Genomic DNA, 24,775 nt, shown 5'->3' with positions numbered 1-24,775 from the left:
TCCATAACTAATGTCTTACGGATGACCACGTGAAATTTATGCAAAAAAGACGTCAGAATTCTATATCACCAAAATCCATGGAATATTGCACGCAAAAATCGATAAAATGTGGGGTTTACCTGCTCTGAGGATCGTTTGACCCTTCAAAATGGGTCGTTTTGGCCGTTAGGTCAACTGGATCCATAGCTAACGTCTTAATGAACATCCACAAAATATTTGGGATAAAAAAAAACGTCGAAATTCTTGATCACAAAAAAAGATTGTGGACTATAGCACACAAAAATCGGCAAAATGAGGGCTTTACCTGCTCCGAGGCTCGTTTCACCTTCAAAAGAATCCATTTTGGGCATCAGGTCCAACTGGCTCCATATATAACGTCTTAAAAAATGTCCTCAAAAAAATTGTGCAAAAAATATGTCAGAATTTTGGATCACCAAAAATCCATGGACTATAGCACACGAAATGGGTCTTTTGACCTTCAAAATGGATCGTTTTGACCGTCAGGGCCAATTGTCTCCATAGCTAACGTCTTTGCATACGTCCAAAAAAATTTGGGCAAAACAAACGCCACAATTTTGGATCACCAAAAATGATCGTGGACTATAGCACACAAAAATCGGCAAAATTAGGGGTTTACCTACTCCGGGACTCGTTTGATCTTCAAAATAGTCTGTTTTGGCCATCAGGGCCATCTTGCTCCATATATAATGTCGTGAAGGACGTTCACAAAAATTTAAACAAAAAGACGTAGCCAATTTTGGATCACCAAAAATTCATGAAATATAGTACACGAAAATTAGCAAATTAGTGTATACCAACTTGGGGGCTCGTTTGATCTTGAAAAAGGGCTGTTTTAGTTGCAGGGTCAATTGTCTTCATAGCTTACGTCCTAGCGGACATCCAAAAAAATTTGGACAAAAAAGACGTTGAAATTTCAGATCACCAAAAATCCATCACATGAAAATTAGCAAAAAGGGGGTCTACCTGCTTCAGGGCTCATTTGACCTTCAAAATGGGTCATTTTGGTCATAAGGGACAACTTTCTCCATGGCTAACTCTTAATGGACGTCCCCAAAAAATTTAGACAAATAGGACGTCGAAATTCTGGATCACCAAAACAGATCGTGGACTATGAGGGGTTTACTTGCTCTGGACTTGTTTGACCTTCAAAATGGTTTATTTTGGCCGTCAGGGCCAACTAGATCCATATATAACTACTTAATGAACGTCCACAAAAAATTTGGGCAAAAAAGACGTCGTAATTCAGAATTCTGGATCATTAAAAAAGTTGTGAACTATAGCACACAAAAACCGATAATATGGGGGATTTACCTACCTCAAGGCTTGTTTAACCTTCAAAAAATAGGTTGTTTTGGCTGTTAGATCCAACTAGATCCATACCTAACGTCTTAACGGACGTCCACTAAAAATTTGGCAAAAAAGACATCAGAAATCTGGATCACCATAAAAGATCTTGGACTATGACACACGAAAATCGGCAAAATGTGAGGTTTACCTACTTTGGGCTCGTTTTAACTTCAATATGGTCCGTTTTGGCCGTCAGGGCCTAAAGGCCGTCCATAAAATATTTGGGCATTAAAGATGTCGAAATTCTAGATCACCAAAAATTTCATAGACTATAGTATACAAAAATCGACAAAATGGGGTATACCTATTTTGAGGCTTGTGTGACCTTGAAAATTGATCATTTTGGCTTTCAGGGCCAACTGGTTCCATAGCTAACGTCTTAACGGACGTCCACAAAAATTTTTGACAAAACATATGTCGAAATTTCGGATCACCAAAAAGATTGTGGACTATAGCACACGGAAATCAGCAAAATGAAAGATTTACCTTCTTTGGGACTCATTTTGACCTTCAAAAATGTGTGTTTTGGTCGCCAGGGACAACTGACTCCATAGATAACGTCTTAACAGATGTCCACCAAAAAATTGGGCAAAAACACATCAAAATTTTGGATAACCAAAAATAAATGGACAATAATACATGAAAATCAGCAAAAGTGGGGTATACCTTCTTTAGAGCTCGTTTGACCTTGAAAATGGGTCATTTGGCTATCAAGGCCAACTGACTCTATAGCTACGTCTTAATGTATGTCCATGAAAAGTTTGGGTAAAAAGACGTCATAATTCTGGATCACCAAAAAATCCATGGACTATAGTACACGAAAATCGACAAAATAGGGGGTTCACCTGCTTCAGGTCATTTGACCCTTAAAATGGATCGTTTTGGCTGTCAGGGCATATTGGCTCCATAGATAACATCTTAACAGACGACAGACATCCACAAAAAATTTAGGCATAAAAGACATCGGAATTCTGGTTCACCAAAAAAAGATCATTGACTATAGCACACGAAAATCGATAAAAAGAGGGGTTTACCTGCTCCAGGAGTCGTTTGACATTCAAAATGGTCTGTTTTGGCTGTCAACGCCAATTGGTTTCATAGATAATGTCTTAACGGACTTCCACAAAAATTTTGAACAAAAACAACGTCAGAATTTAGGATCACCAAAAATCCATGGACTATAGTACATAAATATCGGCAAAATGGGGTATACGTGCTCTAGGGCTCGTTTGACCTTTAATATGAGCCTTTTTGGCCGTGGTGATCTTCAAAATGCTCCATTTTGGCCGTCAAAGTCAACTCACTCCATAGATAACGTCTTAAGGAACATCCACAAAAACTTTGGGCAAAAAAGATGTCAAAATTTTAAATTACCAAAAATCCATGAACTATAGTACACAAAAATTGATAAAATGGGGTATACCTGCTTTGCGGTTCGTGTGACCTTGTAAATGGGTCGTTTTGACCGTCAAGGCCAACTAGCTCCATAACTAAAGTCTTAACGGGACGTCCACAAAAAATTTGGGCAAAAAAGACATCGGAACTCTGCATCACAAAAAATATATAAATTATAAACGCGAAAATTGGCAAAATAGGGGTTTACTTGCTTCGTGGCTCATTTGACCTTCATAAACGTCAAGTTTGGTCGTAAGGGCCAATTGACTCTATAGAAAACGTCTAAACGATGTCCATAAAATATTTGGGAAAATAATACATTGAAAATCCGGATCACCAAAAATCAATACACTATATTACACCAAAATCGACAAAATGGGTATACCTGCTTAGGGGCTCGTTTGACCTTGGAAATAGGACACTTTGGCCGTTAGAGCCATCTAGCTCCATAGCAAAAGTCGGTTGCGGAAAGCGGAGAAAGTCGGGAACCGTCGGTTACCTTTTGAATCAAAGTAGCGACAAGGCACTCAATTAGTAGCGGTGGCACGTCACTCGGCTCCTCGGCTCACTTCGGTTCGTAACAGACGTCCACAAAAAATTTGGAAAATATATATTAGAATTTCCAGATCACTAAATCCATGGACTTTAGCACACAAAAATCGACAAAATGGAGGGTTTACCTTTTTCAGGGTTGTTTGACCTTCAAAATGTGTTTTTTTGACCGTCAGGGACAACTATCTCCATAGTTAATGTCTAAGCGGACGTCCACATAAAAACTGGGCAAAAAAAAACGTCGCATTTCTAGATCACCAAACAAGATCGTGGACTATAGCACACGAAAATTGGCAAAATGAGGGGCTCACATGCTCCTTGACCTTCAAAATTGTTTGTTTTGGCCATCAAAACTGACTCCAAAGATAACGTCATAATGGACATCCACTAAATATTTGAGCAAAAAAGACATCAAAATTTCGGATCACCAAAAATACTTGGACTATAGTGCATGAAATCGACAAAATAGAGGTATACCTGCTTCGGGGCTTACTTGACTTTGAAAATGGGTTGTTTTGGCTGTCAAAGCCAACTGGCTCCATAGGTAACGTCTTAAAGGACGTCCACTAAAAATTTGGGCAAAAAAGACGTCAGAGTTCTGGATCACTGAAAATTTATGGACTAATAGCAAGGAAAATCGGTAAAATGGGGGGGGGGGGGTTTACCGACTTTGGGACTCTTTTGAAGTTCAAAATGGATAGTTTGGGCTGTCAGGGACAACTGCCTCCATAGTAAATGACTTAAAGGACGCCGACAAAAAATTTAAGAAAAAAGACATTGGAATTTTGAATCACCAAAAAAGATCATGGACTATAGCACACGAAAATCAACAAAATGAGGGGTTCACCAGCTCTGAGCCTCGTTTGACCTTCAAAATGGTTCGTTTTGCCGTAAGGGCCAACCAACTCCATAGATAACATCTTAAAGGACGTCTAAATTTCATATCACCAAAAATACATGATTATAGTACACGAAAATCGATAAAATGGGATATACTTGCTTCGGGACTCGTTTGAACTTGAAAATTGACCGTTTTGGCCGTCAGAGCCAACTGATTCCATAGATAACATCTTAACGGACGTCCAAGAAAAAATTGGGCAGAAAAAACGTCTTTGAATGGCCTTTGAATCCAAGATTAAAGTCCAAGAACAAGAACAAAATTCAAGAACAAGCTTAAGAGCCCTTGAATTATATTCAAAAAGGCGAATTCGGAGGAATCATAGAGATTGTACCACTCGCACTTTAAATCAATAAAACGATTGTTGCATAATTTTTCATTCTTGATTATTATTTTCTCCACGCGAATTTTATTGTCTACACAATAACCTTGAAACATTACTTATAAAACTTGTTTTTCTATTCAATTAAGTAAGTTATTATATTTTTCATCAATCGAATATTTTACGCAAGTCTTTGATAGGCAAATGGGCATTTCAATATTTAAACTTGGACCACATATGATTAATTTAACCTTTTTATAATTCAAATTCTTTTAATTATTTAGGGTTTGATCGCATCAAGTTTATGCGGAGACATAATATTAAAATCCTCTACACTTGGAAGTTCTTTTTGTACGACTCTAAAATCGTTGATTTGAATAATCGAGGTTCTTTTATTTTCTCTGTTTTAATTTATTATATTATTTTGACTTGATACAAATTTTAAAAAATAAGAATTAAATCTTATAATCTTAAACTAAAGATAGACAATTTTTTTTTATGGATACAACATTAGTTAGTTAATTGTGTGGTTTGTATAATAACAACCCTAAAATCATCAGTTCGAGTGATCAAGATTTTTATTATTTTCTCTATTTTAATTTATCTATATTTTTTGACTTGATACAAATTTTAAAAAACATAATAAAAAAATAAAATCTTATATTCTTAAATAAAAGATAAATAAATCTTTTATGGATAGAACATTAGTCGGTTAATTATGTGGTTTTTAATTATATATAATATAGTATAATGATTTCAATTCCCACATTTTAAATTCTAGATTTTGCTAAGACATAAGTACTAGCTACCATTAAAAAATAATAATAGTATAGTACTTTTTTTAGATTATTAATTGATCCATTAATTATACGTGGACACAACTTGTATTTTTTGTGCCATTAACAGTAGCACTATTATTGTGGGCGTATCAAAGTACATATATTATAATGAAAAAAGTTAAGTTTTATATATTAAATATATGTACAAAAATAGTTACATACTCAAATTATTTATAAGGTAATTACCTATAAATTGTTATATTATAGCAATATGGTATATTAAATTGATAAAATAAATGTAATTTACACATTGTTGATTCGTATTAAAATTATAATATAATGTATTCTTTTACATGATTTTTATATATTAATATATTAAGCACTAGTACACAAAGGATAGCAAAGTATGACTTTTGTTTTGTCCACTAATTAGAAATGTAGACAAAAAGTATCATCATTATTTTGAGTTTTGACTATATATATATATTTAGAAATATATCAAAAATATTTTTTATTTTTATAAAATAAGAATAAAATGATATTCATATAATTTTTTAGATTTTACTTATAAAATTATTTGAATATATTATTGGTGTTAGAGATTATATTAAAGATATTCAATTATTGTTTTGATTATTTGGTATCTTTTTCTCTACAAGTATCATTAATTTGACTAATTATTGACAAATTATGCTAAATTGACTTTCTTTTTCATTAAATTTAGGTAAACCACATGAAAGTACCATCATTAACAATATTTTCTTCTATCTAAATGCTCAAGGTATACATATTATAGACTCAAAGGTTTACTTAGTTTAACTACCAAAAAAAATAAATATATAAGTTCCAAAATTTTAATAGTTGTAAATAAAAATTAAGAATACAAAAAACCTATAATGAAATAAACTAAATGAAACTTTAGAACTTTTTTCAATAAATAATATAGGTGTTAATATAACGATCCAGTTCCTTAAATTTTTCAATAAATATCATTTAGATATTTTAATTCTGATTTGTTCTAACCGAGCAAATGAACATATGATAAATATTTTTATGTAATTCTTTCAGTTCAAATTCTAGAGAAACCACGGCATGTAATTTCACTTGTCAATTACATAAATAAATTAATCGTTTAAATATGTCACCTCGTTTAATTATATATATCATCCCCAACTGAAACCTGTATGAGGTTTGATGACTTATCGAAACTAATTCGTATAATTTAAGAGATTTAACTATCTACATAATCGTCATTTGAACAAGGATCCAAATTGAGTCAACAATTTACAATCTATAGAATCATTTTATCATCGAATACTCAATTGGAGATAAATCACTATTCAAGTGTCTACATAAAATTTGCCCACGAGTTTAAAATGCTATCAGTATATAAAGCTGATTGCATAGTACATTATAATATTGCATAACTAGTTCGTTTCTCACAAAACACTTTATTGTATATTCAGATATTCAATCATAGATAAATCACAATTTGTATATCTAAATTAAATTTACGAACAAAAAAATAAAGCTTTCACTATATTAAGCCATTATAATCGGGATTCGTGCCGATCTGAGCCTCATTTAGGAGGTAGCGCTTCATGTTAAGAATTTTTCTATATCTAAAGCTTGAACACGAAATATCTTATTAAGAAAGTAGCAATATCATCCCCGCACATGACGACTTTCTAACTTCTATAATAATATGTTACTCCATGTATCCCAATTTATGTGAATAATAATATTTTTTCAAAGTCAACCAATTTAAGTTTAATCGAAAATTCGCTCATCATATTTTCAATTTTTTGAAATGAAATTTATATATTTATAAACTACATGAAAAAGTTACAAGTCACAATAATTGATCATCCAAAATATCTAGATGATATATGAAAATTTTATTTAATGATCAAAGATAAATTTGTTTTAATCTCGATCTGTCACGAAGGGAGTAATATGTTGTTTTATTTTTTAAAAGAAGAAAGATAAATAAAGAGAGAGAAAAAGAGGGTACACTTAAAAAATAGAAACAAAAAAATAAAAGAAAAGGACAGCTGAAGAAGAAAGTTTAGTCCTTTCTTGTTTTCTGTGTTCTTACGGGAGACAAACCAGGGATTTTTGAAAAAAAATTCAGAGAAATAGTGAACCAGAAGCTAAAATTACTGATACCCAATTTGTGGAATTCGAAATCTACAGCGAAAACGAAGCAAAAAAATTGAGCTTTTGAAGTTTCAAATTGGAGACAAAGTTAGGGTTTTTTTCTGTATTCAGGTAAAGTTTATTGCTTTTTGAAGTTTTTTTGATTACTACAATTGTTTTGGAGTATTGGGTTAATCTTGATTGCATCGATTGTGTAGTTTTGATTTTTTTTGTGTGTAAAGATATAATTTTTAGGCATTTTTAGGCTTATGGTGAATGAATGTTTATGTGGTTTTTGTTTGTTGGTTGGTTTGTTTTTGAGGTTTGAGGGATTTGTTTTTGTATCTTGTTTGGCTCAGCTTGGACTGTTTTAGGGTTTAGGTTTGTTTTCCAGAATTGAAGTGGTTTAGATAGAGGGAAATGGATAGTGAAGATTTATATTGTTTAGCTGAGTGGTTTTGATTGAAGTGTTGTTATTGTTTGTGTTAGTTTTTTCTCTGTTTTTGGTAATAATACTAATGTTGTGATTGCTGTTGAGTTATATAGTTGTCCGTCCCACGTGGATTGTGTAAGGTTTCCAATGGGCTTATAAAGGTCTTGAGCTATTCCGCTCGTTTGCTTAAGGTTTTGGGTTGGATGCACAAGATTCCTTTACAATTGCCGAGCTATTCAAAATTGTAAATTGGTATTTCTTTAATTTGCATAACTGTCTAGTGGTAGGAACACGACACATGTTAGACGCACATCACGGGTTCTATTCTTTCCACAAACAAAAGCCTAGTGTTTAAATGGAAAAAAGGTAGAGGAGTGGACCCATTACCTTTGAAGTGTGCGCACTGGCCTGTGAAAATTTCTCGGCTATAAACAAAAAATAAGTAAAGTAAAAGTTCTATGAACATGGCTAGTGAATCTTCTGAACTTCTCGACAAGGCTCAAAAAGCGGAAGGATGTGAGAGAGAAAAGGAAGAAGGAATACCGTTTACCTATCCTATATTTGCCTGTTCTTCTTTGCAGACTTAACTAGCCAAAAAGTTGCGGGGCGAATAGTAGCATTTTGAATTTAGCAGCAGGAGGTTCAAATTTGTTTCTATGCATTTTTAGCAATATTAAGTTTGTGAAGAAGCTGAAGATCTGGCTGCCTTGACGGATACCTACATGTTAGTCCTGAATTTAGGTGTTAACTCCTACAGACATTTCTCTAGCGAAGACCGAATTTCTGAACCTATTGACAGTGGAGAAAATGTATTCAAATGTTGGGCAGCATGGGAATACTTTTGCACTTAGGGTGCTCTACTGTGTTTCTTTCTGTTGCTTGAATTGATTGTTACAATCACAAAGATAAATGTCAACTATTGATAATAAGTGCCAAAAGTATTAAGGGTGTTCCATCCCGCATAAACATATGATAATAAACTTTATTTCTAGATTGAATCTCTTTTGTGACAACCACAATTTCGTGTAGGTCCTTTTATTTTGGTATATACGGTTTGTACATGGGGTTTCCCCAAATGTCAATATAATTATTTATTTTCCAAAAAAAATAAACTCAAAATATTTTTCTTCATGTCATTGTCTTCTGTTCTTGCCTTCCAAACTATAGAAGGAAAGCGGAGGATAATGAAATGGAGACAAGGCCTAAATAAATGTAACACTAACTACCATCCCATCTATCATATCAGCTGAGTCGATCCGATTTAGTCTTATCAATAGATAGCTCAAATCCTTTTTTAATGGAACTTGATGAGTCGATCTATGTACACATATCTTTTACTATTATATCTGGAGTCTTACTCATGGTGATGTCAGGTAGGGTGTCATAGAAAGATGTCTGAGGTAGTGGTGGTAAGTTTGAAGGTGCTCCAACCCAGCAAGTAATAAAAATATATCCCAATTCAGAACTTGGAATACATAAGCTTGGTTGGATATTATAGGAAAAGATCCATTTTTTCATGCTAGGTTCAACCCAAAAGAAAAGGAAAAAGTGATCCTACTTGTCATGCTCATGCTCTAAACTATGTTTTGATAAGCCAGGTCAGGACAAAAGTTATTAGAGCATTAACCATACAAAAAATTGGTTTCTTCAATTATCTGGGACTGGAGTTATTAGCAGTGTTATCAAAGGCGAAAAACTCTAAAGTTCACTAGGGGTTTAAGCGCAGTGTAAATAAAGCATGAGCTGTAATGAAAAAAGGTACAAAAGGGAGAAAAATACATATATATATATATATATTTAGTCCAAGACTAATAATTATAAACATGAATAACAAATATATGTGCAATGAAATTGAAATTTTTTTATGATAAATCGAAATATCGATGGCTTAGTGTCACCTCTTCAGCAGAGGCTCATTGGCAAGGGAAAGTATGTCTTAGAACCTTGATGACGCACTGAAGCATACATAAAGCAAGGCGAAGCGCTCAACACATTTTGAGTCTCGCTTCAGGGCTTGAGTGCGCCTTTGACAACACTGGTTATTAGAGCATGAACCAATGCAATTTTCCTAAAAAGGCATGAGCCAATACAAAAATTTAGCTATTCACATAATCTCTTCAATGCTGTTAAATATTCTTCCTTTTTTTATAAATACTTTCTGATATTCTATTGTTGGGAAGTATGCATAGACCAATTCTTTGAGTAAAATCAAATAATATGAAAAGTAAAACTATCTCCATATATAGAGCAATTCTATTATATATATTATATAAAAAGGTAATAACGAGGGACAGATCTAGAGTTTCATATACTGGTTCAGGTGAGCACAGTAACTTTTGTTCAGAACCTTGAGTAAGTATCTATAAATAATGGATTGTGAATCCCGTTATTATTGATTATTATCTTGAGGTTATTACAGATACAATAAAATTTAAATTTTGAATCCATCTCTGATAGTAATAACATTAATTTTAAATAATTTAATCTGACTAGATTCAATTTTCGTTCTACTTTTACGAGGAGATATCGTAATAAATGTAAACGGAAAGAATATTGTATTGGGAGTTGGAGTAGCACAATGTATGTCACGTACTAACACTAAAGTTCTTTTTGGCATATATTAATGAATCTGTCGTTTTCCTCTTAATTTTATTGTGTTAGTTCGCGTTTCGTATAGACTTGTATAGCATATGCCAAAATTAACTTCTTACATATGTGGGGATTAGTAACGAATCACAAAAGAAATATTGTCATGCTGGTTGCTTACAATATAATAATAGAGTATCAAGTGGGCGGATGCAATACTTAAGCCGAGGGTCTTTCAGAAGCAACATCCACCTCCACAAGGTTGGATAAGATTTGGCGTAACCTCGCCCTCCTGGGGTCCTATTTGGTATTTCACTGGGTCTATTGTTGGTCTGTCTGTATATATATATATATAGAGAGAGAGAGAGAAGCCAATTCTTATTAACACTGTCAAAAAAAAAACTTTTAGTAGGGCCAAGGTAATAATGTTGTTTTAGTTGATGATCACATATCATTGGTGTATAGTTTCTGAAGAAATATTTTTTTCAATCTGTCGGAGTGTGTGGCCATCTCATCTGGAAGTGTAAATTATCAGAGAGGTCACACATTATTGGATTATGCTATGTCTTAGCATGCTTATTTACATGTGAGCCTTATTCTTTTTTCATGGGTCAAATACGTTGAAATAAATTTTTGCTTTTTCGCGTGGTGGTGAAATTTGAACCCCGAACATCTTACCTGCTCTTATAACATGAGAAAAGAATGGACGTTGGTCCTTACTTAATTCCAAAAGGTAACTCATGAGGTGAGGGTTGCTTCAAACCATATAAAGAGGATCCTCACCTCTCCCTGTTTTGTTGTATAGCGAGGCCTGGCATTGAGGGAATGAGTTGTTGTCACTTTATATTGTCTTGGATAACTATCACTTCGTGATATAGTTTTTCTTTTTTTGGTAGTTAGGCCCAAGGTTCATGTAATTGATACGATGGTAATTGTTGGGAATAAAATAAAATAGTCGGATTTACTATTTACAACAGTGTCTTAGGAGCTCTTGAGGCATAAATTAGTGTTGCCGCCTTGTAGGACTATTGCCGTGTTATCAATAGCGAAGAATGTAAAAATAACTCTAAGCTGCTTTGGGGTTTTAAGCGCAAAACGCAAATAAAACATTGACTTTAATGGAAAAAGGTGCAAATGGAGAAAAGAAATATGTATGTGTAGTCATTAATAAGCATAAGCTTGAATAACAAATATATGGACAAAGAAATTGAAAAAGAATAATGATAAACAGAATTACCAATTGTTTAGTATCACATCTTTAGGATTTTTCTCATTGGCAAGGAAAAGTATGTTTTTTAGAGCCTTAATGACAACGTTGAAGTGCCCATAAAGCAAGGCGAAGTGTTAAACATGTTTTCTGTCTCGCTTTAGGGCTTAAGCGCGCCTTTGTGAACATTCGACCATTCATGCCTTCTGTTTGCTTTATTTGAATGCTTTTTTGTTTCATAAAGACAAAATTGATGTAGCGTTTAGAATTAACTTTCCTTTATATCTCCCAATTATGTTTAAAACAACTAGTCAGTTCTCGAGTACAAGGTCAAGTTAACAAATCTTCGTGTCTATTAGATCTATTGAACTAATATTTTGGATCAATTTTCAATGTTTTTTTGCAGCTGGAGGTTGCTGGATATTCCTTTTCTTTATCTATTTCAGATATGATGGAAAGGGTAGATATTACAAGAATCACTTTACATCTCGGAAGTCCTGATTTGTGAGTTACTATTACATTATGAAACTCGAGGACTTCTTTACCTTGACTGAGATGAGTAATGGGCTCACTACTCCTTCTCGAGTCCAGGAGCTACTCTCCATAATGCAGAAGGAAAGAGAGTGTGATGTCAAGAATGCTGGTGAAATAACAAAGCAGTGGTCTGCTGTTGCAAGCACGATAGCTGCAACTGAGAATAAAGAGTGTCTTGAACTCTTTATCCAGCTAGATGGACTCAGCTTTATTCAGAGTTGGTTACGGGATGCTCTAAGATTTGGAAATGAGACAGGTGAGTACTTTGTAGATGAGTCAATCAGTCATTTGATTGATCTTTTACTGCGAGCTGTTGAAAGGCTGCATGTAGATGATAAGAAGTCTGTATCTTCTGGAATCTGGCTGACTGTGAAGAGCCTCCTTGGCCACAATAATTCCAAGGTGCAAGAGAGAGCTAAAACACTACTTGATAGTTGGAATAACGGGAAAGACGACTGTATGGTTTCAGCGGGTATTGAAAAAGTACAAGCATCTATTAATGATAAAACAAGAGATACTGCGAATCTTGTTGGGGAAAATGGGCCGTCTGAACAGTCGTCTGTGGAAGGAGGTTCTGGAGAAGAAAAGACCAAGGAACATGTTGGCAATAGTAAGACACTGTCTTCAAGGTCTGATATCCATCAATCTAGGGTTGGCGATACCGCAACATCCGACCAAAATTTGGAGCATACACACATGAAGGATGCGTTTCCAGGCTCTTCTTTGTCAAATTCAGTTACTGAAGATGTCAAGGTTGAACATCCGGCACATCATGCAGAGTGTGCCACCAATGCTATTGATATGTCAAATACGTCCACTTCTATAGAATTGAGACCTGGTCCTGTTGATGAACAGACAGATGTTCCTGTTTCAGATTCAATTAATCACTCAAGTCACATTAAAGAAGTTGGAGGTTTTGAGAAATTCAACTCCTCAGTGTCTAAATCATTGGAAGACAGAACTATTTCTTTAGTTACTGATATCAGAGAAGCTTTGGATGCTATTGCTGGATCAGATTTACAAAAACAAACTGATGTCTACAACGAAAAGATTTGTAGCGGAAATTCTACTTTTGGTGATGTCTCAGTGTCTGTTCCCAAGGGAAAGACACCGGTGGATGATAGTAAACCTGATAATCATGGCAGCAGCAAGATAGTGCTTGAAGCTAAAGAAAACAGTAAGTGCAACAATGACGTATTGCAGGACTCCGACAAGCATAATCTGGAACATCCCATAGATTCTGTTGTTGGTCAGGCTGACAAACACACTAGCGACAACAGTGAGGACAAACACACTAGTGACAACAGTGAGGATGATATGGAAAATGAAAGTGAATTTCAAGAAGCAGGAAAAGGAGGTAGAGATAATGGTGTGTTTGGCAAGAAAAGTGATATTGATTTTGACTATGGCATCATGGATCCTTTAGAATTAGCTAGACAAGTTGCAATAGAAGTGGAGAGGGAAGTTCAGAGTTGCAGTTCTTCTGAGAAAATAGAGGAGAGTAAAATTCATGAGCCTGGTAGCCCAGTTTCTGTTAGTGCAAAACAAAGCCAAAAAAGGATTGAGTGCTCTAACAAGGAAGTATCAAGAGGGATGGCTCCTTCGACTGAAGCTTCACTTGCAAACTCAGAAGTTAGACCAATCAATGGAACTGTGAAGGTGGAATCTTCTCAGGTTGTTGATGCCACTTTGGATCTTGAAACCAACGTCGACAAAGGTCTCTGCACTTTTGATCTGAATCTAGAGGTTTGTTCAGATGATATGGATAGTCCAGGAAATCCGATCTCCAGTTCTGTATCTGTTGTTTCTGCTTCAAGGGCTGCAGCTGCCTCTGGAGTACCTGCTACTCCCTTACAGTTTGAAGGAACTCTTGGATGGAAAGGATCCGCTGCAACAAGTGCTTTTCGGCCTGCATCACCTCGCCGGATCCCTGGAGGTGAGAAGGCTGTTTCCTCTGGCGGGAATGCCAGCAGCTCAAAGCAAATGCAATGTTTCCATGATATTGATCTGAATGTATCTGAAGGTGGAGATGATAGGGTTGCAGACCTTTTTCCTGAAAAGAAAGTTTCATTATCATCTGCTCTTCCTCTAGGTAAATCTTCTCGTGAAGCCAGTCCAAGAAAATCGGAAATGTTAGAGTGGGATCTTAACTGTGCAAGTGAAGAGGGTGAGGCACCATCTGATTGGCGAATGGAGGGATCACTCTTGTCTCTGAGGAATGGTCATCCGAGCCAGTCACCTTCATCATCATCATCATCAAAGCAGCCTTCATTAAGGAACTTTGATCTAAATGACCAGTCATCTTTTCTCAATGATTTCTCAAATCTGAACAACTTCAAGAAACCACCTCAGAATTCTAATGCATCTGGTGGAATAAAATCAGGTGATACTGTTGTGTCCATCATGGGCGTGAAGGTAGAGGTCAACCGTAAAGATTATGCTGCTCAGTCTTCTCCTTTCCCAAATGGTAGGGTAGCAGAAAACGCTGTTGAGCATAACGTTGCAAGAGGTGGAGGAGTTTTAGGAATGGGATCTCCATTTCAATATACCCCTCTTCCTGCTTTCGGTTACAGTGGCATTGCTCCAGTTCCTCCCGCTTTCTCCTCATCGATGTATGGACCCAGTGGTCATATTCCTTACATGGTTGATTCCAGGGGGGCTCCTGTTGTACCTCAAATTGGCGGATCTGCTTCAGCAATACCACCCTCTTTCTCCCAACAATCATTCATTTTAAACATGGGAAGTGCACCTGTTCCCAACGGAGTCTGGCCATCACGAAGTGGTCTGGATCTCGACACTGGCTTAGTACTTGATCGTGGGAATAAAGACACCGGAGGTCTGAGGCAGCTTTTTGATCAAGGACAAGCTAGAACGATGGATGAACAGTTCAGGATCAGCATGCAACCCTCAACCAGTTTGAGTATCGGTGGGAAACGCAAAGAACCTGATGGTGGCTGGGAATCTTCCCCTTTCAAACATCATCCACCACCATGGAAGTAAACTTTCGATTTGTTATCCCAGTCGTTAAATCATTTATCGGCCAGTGTCTTGTAGCAGTAGGTAAATTAAAGGTAGGAGGAGGGGGGGTCTTATATTGATTTAAACTGGGATGAAGCATAATATAGTTGAATAAAGACATAATTTCTGAATGTAATATGATTCTTGACATTACTTTAAGAATAGGTGCAAAAGTTTACTTGTTCAGTATGTTTCTTCTAACTTGTTCATTCTGGGCCTTCTGGTCACATTTCTTAGGTATTTGCTTTACTCAGCAAGCTTACATGTAACTGTAATTCTCATTTACACCAAAAGAAATTTAGAAGAATGTCTCTCTTTCATCTATTTTCATTTTCAAAGATATTCGGGGCTCGGAATCCAGACATGTGGTTAAGAGAGAAACGGAATCCAGACATGTGATTAAGAGAGAAACAGCCTCATAGATGTCTGTTTAGACGTACATTTTTTTAGAAAATAAAAATCAATTTTTAAACAAAATTTATAACCATCATAAAATCTTATTTAAAATTTAAAACTATTTGAAAAAAACAATACCACCACATAAGCATAATAATAATGCTAATAAGATGAATAAACAAATTAAAAGCTAAAATTACTTTTGCTTCAAATGTTGGATGAGACATAGTGTGAAAACTATAGACCACGAGTTTGAGCCATGCAATAATTATTGTCTAATTCCTCTGTCATTCATAGAAGGAAAAAAAAAAGATAAATATATCCTCGGACTATCGTAAACGGTATGTAAATATCCTTCGTCATATTTCTGGGACATTGGTCTCCTTATCGTCCAAAAACTAGAATATATATGTCTTTCACTCTAACAAATGACAAAATAGGGACACACGTCACAATCTTATCCGTCGATCCCATATTTAATACAAATGATATATATGTTTTAGTTTTTGAACGACAGGGACACCAATGTCTTAAAAGTATGACGAATGATATTTACATATCAGTAATTTAGAGATATATTTATCTCTTTTTTTTTTGTTCCTTAGTAGAATAACTTATTTTTCAACCAAACGAGATTTTTGACGGTGGCCACGTGGAGCTCTGTCCCCTATCGATCAGGCAAGCGGTTTCAATTCGTCCGCATTTTTGTTCCGTCGCCTCATAACCACTCTTCTTCTCTTTATTTCTTCACATTTTTTTTTCCATTCTAACGAAACGAAAAAAATGAGAGAAATCTTACACATTCAAGGAGGACAATGCGGGAACCAAATCGGTTCAAAATTCTGGGAAGTAATTTGTGATGAACACGGCATAGATCCAACGGGACGTTACAATTCTGATAATGCAGGTGCATCTGATCTACAACTTGAACGGATTAATGTGTATTTCAATGAAGCTACTGCTGGTCGTTTTGTACCTAGAGCTGTTCTTATGGATCTCGAACCTGGTACTATGGATAGTATTAGATCTGGTCCTTATGGACAAATTTTTCGCCCTGATAATTTTGTTTTTGGACAATCTGGTGCTGGAAATAATTGGGCCAAAGGACATTATACCGAAGGCGCTGAATTGATTGATTCTGTTCTCGATGTTGTTCGTAAAGAGGCTGAGTACTGTGACTGCATGCAAGGTTTGAAAAAAAAAATATTTCAATTTTGCTTCTAAAATTTAGATTTTTTATAACTATGCGAAAAATGCTATAAGTTGCAATTCTTCTCGTATTTGGTGAAATCATGTGTTTAAGTAAAAGTTTTGATGGATAAATAAATAATGAAATAATTGAAGTGTGTGTGAACTGTTTGATGTTAATCACCTGAATCGACAATGATAGCTATAACGATAGCTATATGCTATGGTGTTGTGATTAATGGATAGAGTTTGTTCGTATGATGCCTGAATGAACGCATGCAAACGTATAAAGTAGTATTTGTCTCTGTTAATGTACATTTATAGATGTATAGTATTTGATAAGATATGTAGTTTATGGAAATATAAGAAACATTTTGGACAAAACATATGGAGAAGTTGTGGATAGACAAGTTCATATATAATTTGATCTATAATGCACCTTCGTGGTGAGACACGTATAAAAAAGAGATGGAATTATGATATATGATGCATTTTCCATCTTTTTTTCAGTAAACGATTTGAATTAACATTGAAAAGTTGGATTCGATCACCTTGTTTTTTTTTTCTGTTGAAATTAATCAAGGATCTTACTGCCTAGTGTCTTTTCTCAAAACTTATAGTACAAATCAGAATGTTATATAAAAAAAAATCGTACAATGATCCATGATTTTCTGGAGATATGAACGCCTAAGCTTTGTAGAACGAGAATTTCTCACAGATGCTTTAGTCTTTTCTGAATTTTTGAACATAAATGAATTTTATCTATATTTTAGATTGGACTTCTGTTTAGTTTATTTTATATATTTACAATCTTCGTTTTTTGTTTTATGAGCCAGGATTTCAGGTTTGTCACTCACTTGGAGGAGGGACTGGTTCCGGCATGGGAACTCTCTTAATTTCAAAGATAAGGGAAGAGTATCCAGACCGAATGATGCTCACCTTCTCTGTTTTTCCATCTCCAAAGGTTTCAGACACTGTTGTCGAACCATACAATGCTACACTTTCTGTGCACCAATTAGTAGAGAACGCTGATGAATGTATGGTCCTCGACAATGAAGCCCTCTACGACATCTGTTTTAGGACTCTAAAGCTCACTAATCCAACTTGTAAGTTTCTCTCTTTGATATTAACTCATATGATCGTACTCTTTTCATTTTAGAACGTTCCAAATGTGTCGCATCATTACTAAAATAACGGAGTGTTATTACATTTAACCTTCTAGCTCGAACTTTATTATAAAAAGGGCAACTACTAATTCTAAATCCTGATGTAAAAACATTGAGTTTAGTTAAGCAACGTTGTATAAATTGATAGTTTGATACGAATGGAGTATCCTTTTTGTTTGCAGTTGGTGACCTAAATCATTTGATATCTGCAACAATGAGTGGTGTGACATGTTGTCTGCGATTTCCCGGTCAGCTGAACTCAGACTTGAGAAAATTAGCTGTGAATCTAATCCCTTTCCCACGTCTTCATTTCTTCATGGTGGGATTCGCGCCACTGACATCTCGTGGATCACAGCAATACAGTTCCCTCACAGTTCCAGAGCTTACACAACAAATGTGGGATGCTAAGAATATGATGTGTGCAGCTGACCCTCGTCATGGACGTTACTTAACAGCATCTGCTATGTTTAGGGGAAAAATGAGTACTAAAGAAGTCGATGAACAAATGATCAACGTCCAAAACAAGAACTCGTCGTATTTTGTTGAGTGGATCCCTAACAATGTGAAGTCTAGTGTGTGTGACATTCCACCAACTGGCCTAAAAATGGCATCTACATTTATTGGGAACTCGACGTCCATTCAAGAAATGTTTAGGAGAGTGAGTGAGCAGTTCACGGCCATGTATAGACGAAAGGCGTTTTTGCATTGGTATACTGGGGAAGGAATGGATGAAATGGAATTTACTGAAGCTGAGAGTAATATGAATGATTTGGTTGCAGAATATCAACAGTATCAAGATGCTACTGCTGAGGTTGAGGAAGATTTTGATGAAGGTGTTGAAGAACATTATGAAGGACAATAACTTCTCAAATTTTAGTATTACAGAATATTGCTTTGTTTATTTTTTTGTTTGTGGATTTGTTAAATGCTTATGTTTTTTTTTTTTTTAGATTTATTATTGTATTTTGGATGAACCCTCTGTTTTATTTGTTCTTTTGTGAATGAAAATTAAATGTTAGATAGTGATTTGAATATGTAAAGGGAAAAGGGTTAAAAAAAAATGTCCGTAAACTAATGAAATGAATAGAATTGTCCTGTGTAGTTTGACTCAAAAATGTAGTTATCGTTAATACTTTGGTTCAAAAATGTCTTTATTGTTATTTAATGAGTCAAAATTCAAAATTGCTCATTTTCGAAATAAATATATTATTTATTTCTTTTTAACACATTCTTTTCTAATATAATATTTTTTAAAATTAGCAAATGTTTATGTTACCTCAATTCGGAAGAAGATAATTAAAATATTTCTTATTTTATTATAATTTTTTTTATCATTATATATACTATAATCTTATATATATGACATATCTATCCGTTAAAAGGGGGTATATGAAGTTATTTTATTTTAATTGATAAAATGAGATCAAGAAGAAAATAATTATCTCCTACATTTTTATTTTGTTAAAGTAATTTTAAAAGAAAGAAAACAAGAATGGAGTTTTCTAATAATATTTTAATTAGAAAGAAAATGTATTTTCAAAAGAAAAGAAATAATATATTTATTTTAGAAATGGCATTTTTGATCCATTTAGTAAGCATTTCTGGATAAAAGTATTGATTGGAAAAATATTTTTGAATCAAAGTATTAACGATAAGGATATGTAAGTCAAAATTCATTACCCAAAAAAAACTCATTTATAGTTCTACTAACCACATTTCGGTTATATATGTTATTCCTCATCAAATAATTCTATCAAATTTCTCCTTTCACGAGATAATGATGTCAATCTCACGCCTTATAATGAGATAAGAAAATATTTCACATGAATTTTTTTTTTAAAAATAAAATTAAAATGAATTACACCAAATCTAATTATCTATTAATCGAGATGATCTCTTAGTTTCAATTCTTTTCATCCTCCTTTTTCTCCTAGCTTCTGCATATTGGGCCTTTCTTTGAGACATACCACTTATTGGGCCTGTATACCTCACAAAGCCCAATCCATTAGTTGATGAAAACATGGGCTGTTCTTGTGGAAGTTGGCCCATTACTATTGGGCTTATATGGTTCATCAAGCCCAATTGTGGAAGTTGGCCCTGTAACTAGCAAGTATACTGATTTAGTAACGCAAAATAAAATTGTATTTGATTATATTTTTTGTAAGAAAAATAATTTAAAATAATATTCACGTTTGAGTGTAATTAAATATAACTTTAAAAGTGAAAAGCGAGACGAAAATCAATTTATAAATTGTTTACCGAATTTAAAATATAAAATCATAATTTTCATGATCAAACACTGATTAACCGATAATGATATGAAATATTTCATTACTTACCTTTTCTCTAATTGATTTTAACTCAGCATTGTAAGCTTTTTGCTTGTTATTATAACTTTGTACTATCTCCACCTCCTGTAGTTTTAGACAAACGAAAAAGGAGTAAAAAAAATAAATAAGATTAGTCCGATAAACTAAGCATCACGTATTAGTAGGGTTTGGAAAAGGGACGTTGGGGGTGTGTGATGAGACACAATTGTTGTAATACAAGCATTAGTGATTGTTTTCACCGTTTGAACATGTGATTTATTAGTCACGTGTAGATAATATTATCGTTGTCTTCTATCTTTTCATCAATAAAAGAGAGGACGAAAAAATAACACCATGAACTAAGCATTTCGTCTTAGTAGGATTTAAAGAAAGACCGCACCTCCAAGATGGTGATATAGACATATCTTATATTTAATGCAAGTATTAATGACTATTTTCACGACTCAAACTTATACTCCAAAAAATACGATAATTTTGAAGAAAAAAAAGCATATTTTTTATTAAACAATTTACTAACTCACTCACCTGTCTTAAGGATTCTCTACATCGAGTCAACTTCTCTATATTACACATCAACTTTTCTCTTATCTGCAAAAGAAAAAGGCAAGAATGCAAACAAAAATTGTATATTCTTTGTTCTAATTTATTTAATATCGTAAGTTTGAATTTCATAATCTCAAATACGAAAATTATAAGTTTTTATCGCAAAAAATTTACATATATGAAAAATATATGAATTATAGTATATAGGGATTGGAATCTTGCCACATAATTTTAGTTAATATTTCAAAAAATTACTTAACAATAAGAAATTTACTAAGTAAAGTTATTAAACGTAGTTTGTGTTGTACGAATAAAATCACTCAACTTAAATATCTTATTTTTCAAAATCATTCAACTAAATTCATTATTTAAATTACTTAACTCAAAATCTTTGTATTAATAAAATTACTCAAGTTTATTTATCATTAACAAAAAAAATTAACATGACAAATGGTAACTTTATTAATCTAACATATTTTAACTGGTCCAAATTTAGCCCATGAATCTGGTGAAGTTTATTACATCTCAGACGCAAGTTTAATAATAAATTTTTATATAAAGACTTAAATTAAGTGATTTTATCGTCACAAAATAAAGTTTAGTGATTTTGTTAGGAAAATTCTCAATATTTGAATAATCTTTTGAATCCTTTTATTTATTATCATGCAAGATTTTCTTAATACTAACTTTAGTTGAGCACTTTAAAAGATAAAGTCTTAAATTGTTTGATTTTACTGATACAAAACAAAATTCAATGATTTTAATCGAATCAAAGTTTAATTACCTTTCGAAATATTAATTCCACGTAAATTAGGATGAAATTGTTTTGGCTTATCGAAATTAAAAGGATGTCAAATAAACTAAGGACGATAATAATAAACATATAAACGAAATTGAGCATAAACAAAGAATCGAAAAGTTTAAAATTCATAAATTTTCAGTACCTTTCTTTCAGATTCTTCAATTTGGTCTTTTAGATTCAACAAAATATTGGACACATTGATTTCATCTTCATTGAATGAAGCACATTCTATAATCCTATTTTGGATCATTTTTTTTCGAAGTCTGATTTTTTTTTTTAAAGTATTCAAATATATTTAAATATAAAAAAAATAATACTTTTTAGGTTTCCTTATCTAATTTGAATTGGAGAACTTAGGATTGTTTTTTTTCCCAAATATTATTTAATTTTCTGAAATAGAAACGTGACGAAACTATTTTTAAAGTTTTATTGTCATGATACTTTCTTGGGAATGAAAGTCGTGTCAATTTGATAGAAAAATTATATTACTTTATTTAAGAAAGAATAAGATTAGTTAAGCTAATATTTTTTGATATATTTTTCATTATATTTATATTGAAAAAATTGTAATTTATTATTTTGGCATAATTCATATATTAAACTGTAAAATTGACTTTAAATTTTAATTTTGACCTTCAACTTTCATAATGCACAAACATACACTTTAATTATCCAGCTTTTAAATAAATAAACACATGAGTCCTATACACGTAAGATACCATGTAGAACAAAAAATGACACATAGGATGACATGTAGGACATGTGTGTCTATTTGTTCAACTTTCATAATGCACAAATATGTGCTTTAACTATCCAGCTTTTAAATAAATAAACACATGAATTCTACATGACACAATACACGTAGGACAAAAAATAACACATAGGATGACATGTAGGACATGTGCGTCTATTTGTTCAACTTTATACAAGTTTAAGTGTCTGTTTGTGCACATCCAAAATTGAAGGGCATAAATGTGATTCGAAACTAAGTTAAAGGGCATATTTGTGTATTATGTCTATTATTTTTTATATATTTCTGAATATCTAAATTTTTACTTTAAAATATCAAATTAATATAATCAAATTAAACTTTTAAAATAAATCAAATTAACTTTTAAAAAGCAAAATATAATAAGTAAAATAAAACCGAAGAAATACATCAAATTCCCATATTGTGATCCATTTGTTATTTGTTAGGAGTTAGGAGTTGAGACGACGAAGATTTAATTAACTTCAATTAAAATAAGACTTCACAACAAGAAGTTGTTATTTATATATATTTTTTTCGTTTCATATTAGTTAACATAATTTCGTTCTAATAAATATATTACTTTTTTAATTTAAGAATAAGATTAGTTAAAGCTAAATTTATTTCAAGACTAGTTAATGTTAAAGCAAAATGGAGTAAAAATAATTAATTTTATAAAAAGATAAGTAAATTGAGATAAATATTTTTAGTATTCTCGATAATGAGATGATTGAAAAAGAGAACGACGACTAGAGAAACTAATTAAACAAGTGTTTGATTATGCATTTTGAATTAAATTTTAAAAAATTATCTTTAAATATCTATTTGACCATAAAATTTGATCAGATTTAAAAAATATAATCTTCAAATATTTTTAAATTTTCAAAAATTGGCTCACACCAATTTTTGAATTTTAAAACTTTCATTCACAAAATTTTAAAATATTTTCAAATAAAAATGCATATTCAGACATAGTTTAAAAATGTAAATTTCAAAGTTTCAAGAGGAGCTTGAGATTACAAAATTATGAGAATATTTTTTTAAAAAATAAATTTTTAAAATTGTTCTACCATATTCTTAAAAGAAATAAACAAATATTGGATAAACTTTATCATATCATATATATTGTAGATATATTACAGCCACTTTTGTCTTTTTTCCTATTTTGTTTGTTGATGTAGCCGAATTGTAAATTTAAATGTAATTTTATTAATTTAAAATTGTATTAGAATGCTCATTTTTGGTCATAAATAAAATTTATTTAGATTAATTACTTACTTGCACGTCAAATAATAAGGAAAATAATATTAATTTTTAATTTCCAAGTTGTGTACAGCTGTTACTCACTTTAATTTTCTCTCTTTTCAAGTCTATTTATATGAAAATCATGAATGATAAACTTTATTTTATAATCTTCAAAAACTATATATTATAAAAGTTTATTTCAAGAAGTGTTAGCCATGGCCATCTCCAAATTTCTTCTTGTTACTATGGTTTTGATTTCTCTACTTGTTTTTCGTCTTGTGGAAGCTTATGGCAACGGTGACGGTGACAATCTAGCGGTATATTTTTTAAATTTAAGTATTTAATTTATCATCAGAATAACATAAAAATTAGCTATAAAATTTATCGTGCTATACGTAGCTAAATAAGATTTGATGGTTAATTTAGGTGCACACGGCTGGACCAGAGGGTGCTAACAACCCTACTTACATCCCTACATCAGGTAATTAATTAATGATATATATATATATATATATATATATATATATATATATATATTATAAACCATCAACTTTTATTTATAATTTGAAAGTGTGATATATAACCTATAGTCAATTATTCAATTTTCATATTTGTATCAAATGAACTTGAAATTATTTGCTAAATTTAACATGCATCCCCTTTAAACTAGGATTAATTTTAGTCCGGGAATTCAGGAGCAACGATAAAGTTATTTTGTTTATGTCTTGAAAGCAATCACTAATATCTGTATCAGAATCGATTATATACATGATACTTTCGAAATTCTTAGTAGAGATCTTTTGTGCAATGCATCGAACTTGATTTTTTCCCAAAAAAACATATAGTAGTAATTTAAATATTACTCTATTTCCACAAACGTAAATTGCTAACATTTGACCATACATTTTAGATCAGATTTTGAAGATTTATTTTTAAATATTTGTTTGGTTTAAATTTAATCAGATTATTTGAAAATTTAATCTTCAAATATTTTCAAGTTTTCAAACCACATTTTAGGAGAGAAACACTTATGCCCTAGTTTTCATCTCATATTGATATCTCAAACTGCAAATCCTGTTTACTTTGTTAATTACTTAGTGATACAAACCAACAAACTCTTATTTTA

General features: G+C 32.6%; 3 protein-coding genes across 3 annotated transcripts in view; all 3 read left to right on the top strand.

Moving 5' to 3' along the window:
• The first annotated feature begins 7,329 nt into the window (after positions 1-7,329).
• LOC107007502 (dentin sialophosphoprotein) lies at positions 7,330-15,520 on the top strand. Its single transcript, XM_015206147.2, has 2 exons — positions 7,330-7,585; positions 12,086-15,520. Exon 2 carries the CDS (start codon positions 12,202-12,204, stop codon positions 15,211-15,213), a length of 3,012 nt encoding a protein of 1,003 aa, XP_015061633.1. The 5' UTR covers positions 7,330-7,585; positions 12,086-12,201; the 3' UTR covers positions 15,214-15,520.
• Positions 15,521-16,360: 840 nt separating this feature from the next.
• Positions 16,361-19,080, top strand: LOC107005753 (tubulin beta chain-like). Its single transcript, XM_015204409.2, has 3 exons — positions 16,361-16,816; positions 17,652-17,921; positions 18,164-19,080. The coding sequence occupies exons 1-3, from the start codon at positions 16,411-16,413 to the stop codon at positions 18,841-18,843; spliced, it is 1,356 nt and encodes a 451-aa protein (XP_015059895.1). The 5' UTR covers positions 16,361-16,410; the 3' UTR covers positions 18,844-19,080.
• Positions 19,081-23,821: 4,741 nt separating this feature from the next.
• The window catches only part of LOC107006690 (gibberellin-regulated protein 1-like), a 1,733-nt gene continuing 779 nt past the window's right edge, over positions 23,822-24,775 (top strand). Inside the window, exons 1-2 of the mRNA XM_015205207.2 lie at positions 23,822-23,966; positions 24,076-24,130. Of these exons, the coding sequence (XP_015060693.1) occupies positions 23,865-23,966; positions 24,076-24,130 (157 nt within the window). The 5' untranslated portion in view covers positions 23,822-23,864. The remainder of the gene's footprint in view (positions 23,967-24,075; positions 24,131-24,775) is intronic.

This window comes from Solanum pennellii, chromosome 12 (genome assembly GCF_001406875.1).
Source record: "Solanum pennellii chromosome 12, SPENNV200".
NCBI lineage: Eukaryota > Viridiplantae > Streptophyta > Magnoliopsida > Solanales > Solanaceae > Solanum > Solanum pennellii.
The sequence above is the reverse complement of the archived record's forward strand: the minus strand, read 5'-3'. Positions and strand labels throughout refer to the sequence as shown.